The 11,559-nt window shown below is 41.8% G+C and overlaps 1 protein-coding gene across 1 annotated transcript in view; it reads right to left on the reverse strand.

Annotated features, from left to right (window-relative positions):
* The window catches only part of LOC119412984 (protein mono-ADP-ribosyltransferase PARP14), a 41,914-nt gene extending 39,785 nt beyond the window's left edge, over positions 1–2,129 (reverse strand). Inside the window, exons 1-3 of the mRNA XM_037679994.1 lie at positions 1,988–2,129; positions 1,821–1,886; positions 592–627 (exon numbers count right to left, since the gene is read on the reverse strand). Coding sequence (XP_037535922.1) covers positions 592–627; positions 1,821–1,886; positions 1,988–2,129 — 244 coding nt within the window. The remainder of the gene's footprint in view (positions 1–591; positions 628–1,820; positions 1,887–1,987) is intronic.
* Between the last annotated feature and the right edge of the window lie 9,430 nt (positions 2,130–11,559).

Below are 11,559 nucleotides of genomic sequence, written 5' to 3' on the forward strand. Positions count from 1 at the left end.
CCCGACCCGATCTGACCTGACCCGACCCGACCCGATCTGACCTGATCTGACCCAACCTGACCTGATCTGACCCGATCTGACCCGATCTGACCCGACCCGATCTGACCCGATCTGACCCGACCCGACCTGACCTGATCTGACCCGACCTGACCTGATCTGACCCGATCTGACCTGACCCGATCCGATCTGACCCGATCTGACCCGACCCGATCTGACCCGACCCGACCGGACCCGACCCGACTGTGGAGCCGCTGCGTCATGACTAAAACTTTTATTTAATTTTTAATACAAAATGATGTAAAAACAGCAGAGAATGAAAGAATATAATTTTTATAAACATTTTATGATTTATAAATGAAACTTGTTTTTTCATTTTATAATTTCCTTCACATTTATTTTAGATTTCATTTTTATTTAAGTTTTAAAGTCTTTAGTTGTTTTTAAAGAACAGTTTGCGTTCTCAGCAGAATCTAAACGAGCTGGTTCTAAACACGGATTAAAACTTTAAGTATAAAACTCTCGGCTGATGTTTCAGCAGTTTTATCACGTTTGTTTTGTTTGTTGTGTAAAAAGAGAATCGTTGCGACTCACCAGCAGCTGGAGACAGACACACGGCTGCAGCCAGCACTGAGGACACAAACACAGGAAGCACTCAACACCTTTATTCTGAAAATATCAGCCGAAAACCACAAATCATCATCAGACGTCAGAGCAGCTGAAGATGAGCTGCAGAGCTGAACTTCTACTCTCAGACTTTCATTCATTCAAACTTTATTCACACAAGTTTTACATTTACAACAGAGACCTTTTGGAACCGGTGGGAGAATCTGAACTCAGATTTTAGCCACGTTTATCCTTAAATCACGAAATATTTATAAAACCAGGAGCTGCAGCAAACGTCTCAAACGTTTTGCAATAAGAGTTAAAAACTGTATAAATTAACCCCCCCCCCCCCAAAAAAAAGTACAATAAATAAAAATGAGAGAAAATGCAGGTATTGCAGAAGAACTTGCTGAAAATCAGCTGCATTAGCTAAAACATGCTGAAACGTAGCTGAAAACGCAGAAAGAGGCTTATATTATCAGAAAGAGGTGGAGAGAGCAGTTTAACTGAATTAGGCTGAAAAAGGCTGAACTGAGCGCAACAATGTGGAATTATTTGAAAAAGCTCAAATTAGCATAAAACAGCTAAAAAGTAGCTGAAATAGCAGAAAAAGTTGAAACTTGCAGAATTAATCTGAAAGGAGCACAACAAGCTGAAATTAGCAGAAAGGACCTGAAAGGTGCGCAAAACAGCTAAAATTAGCTGAAAGTAGCTGATTTTTTATTTTATTTTATATTTTTCGCAGCAGGAAGCTGAAAGAAGCTGAAAGAAGCTGAAAGAAGCTGAAAGAGGCTGAAAGAAGCTGAAAGAAGCTGAAGCAGAACAAAATGTGACAGGAGCAGTAAAAGGTTGTAAACAGAGCTAAAGATTTGAAGGATGGAAAATGAACTCAATTAATTTCCTATGAGGAAAAAAAAAAACGTCAGAAAAGGCTAAATGTTTCAAACAGCTGAAGTTGCACCAAAACCAAAAGTCACAGCAGGATTGTCCTGAAAGAGCCGAACGTTTTGATTGATGGCTTGTTGAAACAGATGAAAACTACGGGACGAGAAAGATGCAGGAAAAACACACGGAACAGTTTAAAGAACCAGAATAATAAATATAAACAGGAAAACAACAGTGTGGATGCTTCATAAACATTCACACGATACAAACAAAGTTCTAGTTTGATCTCAAACAACCAGAACCTCTGATGGATATTTTCTGAAGGGACTCACAGCCGAAGGCGACCAGCCTCAGAGGGACCATGTTGGCGTCTCTCAGCTCCTCTTCTGGTCCTCCTGCTGCAGACGGAGTGTCAGTGAACGCAGCGCTGTCAGTGAACGCAGCGCTGTCAGTGAACGCAGCGTATTTATGCGTCCCTCCTGGGTGCAGACGTGGAGACGCCTCTCCTGCCGCTGCAGGAACGCAGGGCCTCCTGCTCCAGACGGGATGGTCTGCGGGAGATGGGTCCATAAATCCACAGGTTCCAGGATCCTGGTGGCGTCCCGCTCCAGCTGCTCCTCGTTCGCCTCCTCGTCCCTCATTAAGGAGCTCAGAACTTCAAATGGAAACATCTGGATGGAAGAACCGGAGACGCTAACGAGCCCAGATTTACAGACGGGGCCAGTTCTGAACCATAAACCTGTTTGTGTTGAGGAGCAGCATGTGGATGTTTGCTTCAAAATCCTGGTCCTGGTTCCAGGAGGTCCGTGTTGTTCTCACAGAGGTTCAGTTCTGTTTGTAGGATGGATTTGTAAGTTCTGGGTTTGTTTATCAGTTTTCTCACCCGGACCAACGTCAGACTGGATTTAGAGTCCAGAAGAGTCAAATCAAACGAAGCTGGACCCCAAAGACCTGAGCCTTTTAGAAGGACCTGAAACCAGAAGCTCAGAGTTCTCTCAGCCTGATCTCTAAAATATTCTACGAGTTGGGTGGGGTGGGGGGGGGGGACCCTCCAAAGACCCCAGAAAGGTCCAGCAGCTCGGTACACGAGTCCGCTCAGCCCCCGGGCTGAACAAGGACTGCAGACCCTCAGAGGACCAGGACTCAGGAGGTTTTCCTCCATCAGGATCTGAAGACAGCTCTGCTCTGAGTCGAAGGCCGAGAGGAAACAATTCAGCAGGAAGTGATTCTTAAAACTTTTAGTAACTTTAGTTAAAACAACGTCTTAATTTAGTGAGAGAACTTGATCAAGTTTGTTTTGATGTTTGTGTTTATTGTTTTTATTGTCTCGTTCTGTTCCTCAGTGTGTCTCACCTGCCAGCCTGCCACGCCCACCTGCTCTCTGGCTCACCTGCGCAGCTGCAGCCACTTCCCTCATCACAGCCGCTCCTCCTTCACTCCTGAGCGGAGCGTTTAGCGTGCCGGGTCCGGTCCTCGGTTCTGGAAGTTCTGCTGCCCCGGCAGCTTTGGTGTTCGTTTAAACTTTAATTTTACTTTTGGACTCTCCAACTTGTTCTGGTCTGCTGGGACCAAAACCTGATCCACTCGAGACAGTTTGAGGTTCAGGTTTCCCCAGTTCTGCTGCAGCTCCCTGCAGGGCCGGACCTGGCTTGGATCGGGCCCTGTGCAGAACTTCACTCGTTCTTAACCTTCTTGAAGCTCGCAGCACTTAGAATAACGTGTTCGTGCTGTGACTGTGTTTATTCTTGTTTCCTTTGATCGTACAGAAAACAAAACTTCTAATAATTAATTATTTTCAGAGCGAGATGTCTGCGCTCTCATGTCGTGGTTCCAGAACGACATGAGAGCGCAGACGTGCACGAAGAGCCCTGGAAACAAACAACAACTTTATTTTCACAAGAATGAAACTCTGACGAGGCAGAACACGACGTGCAGGAAACTCTAGGAGGTAAAAATGAAACTCAGAGTCGCTCCTGGAGAATTGAACCCTCAACCCGTCTCCGAGTCAAGCTACCCTGCAGAGAGAACTCCTTTAGACCTCCTGGATCCTGGATCTCAGTATCTACCCAGAGTTCAGGACCAGAGGTGAGGGTAGGAACGTAGTCAGAGAGCTTCTCCTTGCAGCTCAACTCCCTCTTCACCACAACGGACCGGCACAATGTCTACAATACTGCAGAAGCTGCACCAATCCGTTTATTTCCTGCTCCACCCACCCCCTCACTGAGAACAAACCCTGAGATACTTGAACTGCTTTGTGCAGAACCAACCGGACCAACTAAACCGGGCCTCATGAAACCAGGTGGGACCACAGACCGGACCCTCATTCAGATCCAGGCTGCAGCGAACAAACGTGACGACACGTTCTCGTAAACTTTCCTGTTGGTCCTGGTAAAACCAGAAATTATGTTTTTGGGTCTTCATTTTATTTCTTTATTTAAATTATTGCTGTATTTGATAATTTTTTAAAATTTATTTCATATTTATTGCCAATTGCTCATATATTGATTTTATACTTTGTGGAGCACTTTGATCCTCTAATCTTAATTTTATAGATTAGATTAAAAAATAATAAACCTTGACTTTATTTTAGTCTTTAATCATTTTAGTTTTAATTATAAACTTTGATCAGATTTAATGTTGGGAGCTGGTTCAGTTCTGCATCATAAAGCAATAAAACTAACTTTGTTGTTGTTGTTGTTGTTGTTGTTGTTGTTGTTGTTGTTGTTGTTGTTGTTGGTGCTGCAGTTCATCCAGAGTCTTCAAACTGAATTAAATTAACAAACAGACGTTAAATCATTTTAATAACGGTACATTAATTTACACACAAAGTTTATTTTCCGTCTGAGGTTTGAGTTACAAACTGGAGGTCAAAGGTCAGATTTATTCTGCTGCTTTGAACTAAACACCTTCTAAAATAAACAAATAAATAAATAAGCAAATCAACCAATCATTAAATAAATAAACAAATACATACATAAATACGTAAATAAACCAATAAATAAATAAATGGCTAAATAAAAAAATGAATGAATAAATAGATAACTAAATAAACAAACACAAACAAATAATGAATAAACAAATAAATAAACAGATCAGGTTTTGTCTGCGTGCTCCAGTGAGGACAACACACCAATAAATAATTTATTTCTAACTGATGTGTACTTTTTAAATCAAATTTCAAACTTCTATAAGATAAACAGTAAAGAACCAACATAATTACACTTCATGAGTTTGTAAACAATTAAAACAGAAATACATGAAACTAAAAGTGAAGTTAATCCGTTCTGCAGTTTGGACTCGAAGTGCAGAACGGATTAAACTTTCAGGAAAATCATTTCTGGAAATGGTTTCAAATAATTTAAGAGTCGGAGTTTCTTTGTTTGTCATTCGCAGCTGGAACGAGATTAAGTTCACAGGGTCCCGGTTACATCCAACAATAAAATATAAAAGAAAAACAATAATAACATCTAAGATATGAACTAAGAAAAACATCAACTGAATATACTAAATATATATATAATATATATAATATATATTATATATATATTATATATATATTATATATATTATATATACATATTATAATATATAACTAAATATACACTAAGCATTCATAACATAAAACATTACGCCGAACATGAGTCTGTGTGAGCAGATGAGCACGCATGAACACATCAACATGAAACTGATCAGCAGCAACATGAAACTGATCAGCAGCAACATGAAACTGATCAGCAGCAACATGAAACTGATCAGCAACATGAAACTGATCAGCAACAACATGAAACTGATCAGCAACATTGAAACTGATCAGTAGCAACATGAAACTGATCAACAACATGAAATTGATCAGCAGCAACTTTGAAACAGATCAGCAGCAACATGAAACAGATCAGCAGCAACATTGAAACAGATCAGGAGCAACATGAAGCAGATCAGGAGCAACACGAAACAGATCAGGAGCAACATGAAACAGATCAGCAGCAACATGAAATAGATCAGCAGCTAAATGAAACATATCAGCAGCAACATGAAACAGATCAGCAGCAGCATGATGTGATTTTTCACAGTGATTATTCTGGTTAGAGATTCATGAGTCTAACAGCCTCAGGGTAGAAGCTGTTCCTCAGTCTAGTGGTTCTACACTTAATGCTCCTCAACCTCCTTCCTGAGGGAAGCGGGGCAAAAAGTGTGTGTGCTGGGTGAGTGTGGTCCTTCATGATGCAGGTGGCCCTCTTCCTGCATCTGGAGGTGTAGATGTCTGTGATGGTGGGGAGACTGACTCCAACATCTGCTGTGCAGCCTTCACCACTCTCTGCAAAGCTTTTCTTTCTGCAGCTGTGCAGCCTCCATGCCACACATTGATGCTGGAGCACAGGATGCTCTCCACTGCACACCTGTAGAAGGAGGTGAGGACTGAGCTTCTCAGACCAGCTAAACCACATTAAGCGGTTGTTGTACAATAATTATTAAAGTTTATTACAAAAAAGTGATTTAACAGAGTTTTTATTTTATTTATTCTGCTTGTCACAGTTTCTGCTCCAACAAATTATTGTTGAACTCATCGAGGTTTTTGTAAAAATTGTGTCAGAAATAACTTTTAGCAACAATTGATGCTTATTTTAATTTTACACATTTACCAATAATTCAAATCAAAAGCATTAAAATGTATGATTCTGTCAGCTGTTGTGTCTTTGAATAAAATGTTTCATCAGAAGTTGGACTCTGATTGTTCATGAGTCTGTGGTTGATTTATTTCCAGTCCGTCATAAAAACGGTCGTTTCCTGCTCAGACTCTGAACTTTATCCTCAGAGTCTGAGCAGGAACTCAGCGGACGTTCCTGTGAAACGAGCTGCCGCGACTCCTGGTGAGTTTATTTCATTAAATCAAGAATCAAATGAAAACTCAGTGATGGTGGAAGGAGCTGCTGCTCCATGAAACCATCCAACATGCTCAGATTTGAACTCACTGCTTTAATTCAAGTGTTGATGCTGCAGATTTTAAACTTTCTGATAAGAGCATGAGACGTGACGGCAACGATCTGCAACTGAAGTCAACACATATCGACATCAAGCAAACAGTTTATACAGTTTGTATTTATCCTTTCATAACCACTCGTTAATATCTTACAGCAGTTATGAACAGGTTTTCAGTATTTGTGGAGATCTTCTCAGGACCTCCTGGTGTGTCTCTGACTCTCACCTGAGTTTTAAAACCACAGTTTTACTGAATAAAGCGACTTCTTGCTGATCTGAACCTGTAAAAATATAAACTGCTTTAAGACGCGTTCACTGAGAGTTTGTGAAGTTTTTGCAGTTTCATATTTTGTTTTTAATCTGATTCATAAAAGTCTCTGAAAGTGAGTTGTGCACGTTGAGCAGAGTCTGTGCACCGCAGCCGTTTGGTTAATTTAAATGAAACTTTAAAACAAACCTACAAACGGTGTCTGAGCCTCAGAGCTCGTGTTGTTTAATGACAGTTTGAAATGTTTGGTTCTGGAGAGAGAAAGAAAAGTTCAGCAGTTTGCTGCGGTTTCATAAACCAGAAGAGTCCGGAAAACATTCATGCTGTCTTCCAGGGATGAGGGTCAGACGTGATTTAATCTAGAAACAAACAAAAACTGAGTAAAATCCTGTTGTTGACTTTAATATGTTCTTTAATTCAGAATAAAACAGATTTATTGTCTTCATCAGTTCAGAGTCTAAAGGTTAAACTGATAAAGTCTCTGTGATAAAACAATAAAATAAGTTTACAGTCAGTTATAAAATCCATCCATCCATCCATCCATCCATCCATCCATCCATCATCTTCCTCTTGTTCTGGACTCAGGTCTTGGGGCAGCATCTTGAGCAGGGAGGTCCACACATCTCTCTCCACAGCCTCTTCCAGCTCTTCTGGGAGGACTCCAAGATGTTCCCAGGCCAACCGAGAGACATAGTCTCTCTAGCGTGTCCTGGGTCTTCTCCGGGGTCTCCTCCCAGTTGAACGTAGATCAACCAGTAAACAGAGAGCTTTGCCTTAGAGCTCAGCTCCCTCTTCACCACAATGGACCGGTACAGAGTCCACAATACTGCAGATACCAATCCATCTGTCAGTCTCACGCTCCATTCTTCCCTCACTCGTTGATAAAACCTCGAGACACTTGAACTCCTCCACTTGAGGCAGAACCTCGCCCTCGACCAGAAATTATCAATCCACCCTTTTCTGACTGAAGACCATGGACTCAGGTCTGGAGGTGCTGGTTCTCATCCCAGCTGCTTCACACTCGGATGTGAACCGCTCCAGTGAGAGCTGAAGATCACGGCACGATGACGCCAACAGGACCACATCATCTGCAAAGAGCAGAGATGGAATCCTGAGACCACAGAACTGGTCTCCCTCCACCCCCTGGCTGCACCAAGAAGTTCTGTCCATAAAAGTTATGAACAGAATCAGTGACAACGGGCAGCGCTGGTGGAGTCCAACTCCCACCCTGAAGGGTCCGACTTATACCAGCAATGTGAACCAAACTCTGGCACCACTTGGATGAAGAAAAAACAGCCCAACACTGAACAGCCCATAACAACAGGTCTCCAGTCCCACACTCACGGAGAAACCCCCACAGTGTACCCTGAAGAACACGGTCGATGTCTTCTTCAAGTCCACAAAACACATGTAGACTGGATGGACAAACTCCCATGACCCCTCAAGAACCCCAGTGAGAGTAAAGAGCTGGTCCAGTGTTTCACAGCCAGGATGGAACCCACATTGTTCCTCCTGGATCTGAGGTTCGATCAACGGCTGGAGTCACTTCTCCAGTACCCTGAACAGACCTTACCAGGGAGGCTGAGGAGAGTGATGCCCCTGTAACTGGAGCACACCCTCCAGTCCCCCTTTTTGAAGAGGGGAACCACCGCCCCAGTCTGCCTGTCCAGTGGCGCTGTCCCCTGATGTCCAAGTGATGTTGCAAAGACGTGTCAACCAAGACAGCACCACAACATCCAGAGTCTTCAGGAAATCAGGGAGAATCTCATCCACCCCCAGAGTCCTGCTCCTGCAGAGTTTTTAACTTCCTCGGTGACCTCAGCCACGGTTATGGACAGACCCACCCTGAAGTCCCCGACTCAGTTATTAGTTTTTATTTTCACAAGTTATAAAATCAAATGAAATCAAACCTGTTGGAGTTGGGCAGTGGATAAAAAACAAACATCTGATTGAAGGTGTGTCGTGATAATAAATGATCTTTGAATCTTCTTATCTGAGAAGCTAACGTTAGTTTAAATCTATGACGGCTGAAAGAAGTTAATAAATAACCGTCAGAGGTTTTGATAGTTTATTTTAATAACTGACTGTTTAATATCTGTTGGATATTTTTTCTTCATACAGTCAATAACTCTTCAGCTGTAAAGAATCTTTGAGGTTTTAATTTTTTAAGAATGATCGCAGATTTATGTTTTCTGCTTTTCAGCAGCTGGTTGAGTTTGATCTAATGTGAAGTGAAGCATCATGGAGGAAGAAACAGATGAAGTTTATCATCGGACCCGCAGGGAGAGCAAAGACCTGCCACCAATGAGTGAGTCGTTCTGGTTTTTAAATTGTCATTTGATCTGAATCTCAGTCAGGGAAGAGCCACAGCTGTCTAGTCACAAAACATCTGTTTTATTCTGAACCTTCAGGGTAATAAATGTATAAAAACTACATTTTTACATGTTTTCTCAGATGTAAACACATGCAGAAAAATGTTTTTATCATATTTCAATCAATCAGCTTTATTTCTTCAGCACATTTTAAAACCCGCAGGGGTAGCCAAAGTGCTGTACAATAAGACAAAAAGATAAATTAATTAAGACAATAACAACATACAAAACATACACAAAGAAACATAAAAACACACACATGCCAGTTTCACGGCAGGTGTGTTTTAAGATGCCATAAACGATGAGAAAAGATATTTATGAGGAAGTCCCTGATGTGTCCCAGACATTGTCCAAGCGTGTCCCAAAGTAAAGAGTCCAAACTCTGGTTTCTGTTCTCTCAGATTATTTTACTTTTACTTCGACAGAAGCAAAGGATTCAATATTTTTACCCAAACAATCAACTGAAAGTTATTTTCAGTATGAAAAATGATCTTTAAATTAAAACGAGTATTTAAATGTAAAACCTGACTCTGACTTCTATTCCTTGTTGTTCACTTCCTGCCTGCGTCCTCTTCAACATTTTAAAACAAATTAAAAACATTCTTCAGCACCTGTTGACATTTCATTCAAACGTTATGTTTGTCAAACTTGTCAAAGCGCCCTGTGCACAAATTCATGTGATGATATTTTGTCAAAGTTAGATCTTCTTTCTGCAGCTTTTTATTGTCCACCAGCAGGAGGCGAGGGCGGGTGATAATGTATTTCTGCTCTGTGTGTCCACGTGTCTGCTCAGCCCCAAACATCTCATGAACAACTAAACATTTGACTGAAACACAGAAAGTTTTCATTGGAAGAACTTCTATAACTAAATACATTTGTGGTCATCTCAATTCAAGATGGCCGCCACAGCCAACTGATCTTAAAAACACAAAAATGTCTCTGACTCAGTCCAGATGTTGACACATGTTTAAATGTCACACGAGCCGTTAGGCGGCAGTGTCGCAGAGCTGAACGAAAGTGGAGGAAGGACAGGCTTTTCAAATGTTAAGGGAGAGTTGGCGTCACTATCAGAAAACCATTAAAGCTGCCAAATGTAAATTCTTTTCTGATTTAATTGTCTCCAACTCCCACAACCCCCGAGTTCTTTTCTCCACCCTGAACTCAGTTCTACACCTCAGTGAGCCTTCACCTCTGGAAGCCTCAACTGAGCTGTGTGAGAACTTCCTCCATTTCTTTTTAGAAAAAGTGGCAAACACCCGGGCACTCATTTCTCCACCAGCTCATGATCTGTCCATCCCATCTCAGTGCGTGGCTGTGTTTGACCACTTTGAGCCCATCTCTCTGTCCTCTCTGGAGCAGGTAATGTGCAGCATGAAGCCATCTGGTTCCCCCTTTGATGTGGTCCCCCTCGACTACTAAAGGAAGTTTTTCCTACCCTGGGTCCTTTTATCCTTGCTATTCTGAATAGCAGTTTATCCTCAGGTGTGGTGCCAAAAACTTTTAAACATGCTGCTGTCCAGCCCCTCCTGAAAAAACCTAACCTTGACCCCTCAGTCATGTCCAACTTCCGGCCTGTCTCCAGACTCCCACGCTGTAGCTGCACTCACGCAGAGACATGTAGGAGGAGATGTATGAAGGCAGCAGACCAGGAAGTGATTTAAAGATGAAAATGTACCAGTGAGAGAGTCTGTGTGAAGTTAATGATGTCCAGTTAACCAGTGAATACTGGGTGCAGTGGTGGGTACGATAATTGTAGGAGCGTTCATGTAAATAATGTCACCGTAATCAATGGAGGGAAGGAAGGTCACAGTTACAAGGTGTTTCCTAACATTCAGGGTTAGACAGGATCTGTTTCTTTACTAGGTTTTCCACATGGAGCTTAAAAGAGAGCTGTGAGTCGACCAAGATACTCAAATATTTATAGGACTCAACAAACTCAATGGGAACACCATTGGAGGATAAAATCAGAAGAACTGCTGGGACCAACTTCCTGTTTGAAACAAGCATCCCTTTGGTTTTTATAGTTCTCCCTCGCTACTTCACCGTTCGTTTTTCGTGAACTCACTTTATTGCAGTTTTTCAAAGTAAGATTGGACTTGACACACACGTGGCTGATTGATGGATGAGCCGCATGATCGTCATGGATTTTTTATTTAAAATAAATAAATAAAAAATATTTAGCACCTGCTGCACCTGTCTGCAGCCCACACTGCAGGAGAAGCTTCCTCCTGCAGCGTGTCATATATCCGCTCTGCAGTGGAGAAGTGGGCGTGGCCAACAGCGCTGGCAGATGGCAGAGTGCAGCCGGAGGCAGAGAGCTGAAATCATGACATGCTGTGCTCTTTTAGAGCGATTTGGGTTTAGAAACATTGCTTAGAATATTGCAAGAGTGTGGGAAGGGTTTAAAACACACATATATATATATATATATATATATATATATATATATATATA

Source organism: Nematolebias whitei, chromosome 8 (assembly GCF_014905685.2).
Source record: "Nematolebias whitei isolate Nwh7 chromosome 8, NemWhi1, whole genome shotgun sequence".
Taxonomy (NCBI): domain Eukaryota; kingdom Metazoa; phylum Chordata; class Actinopteri; order Cyprinodontiformes; family Rivulidae; genus Nematolebias; species Nematolebias whitei.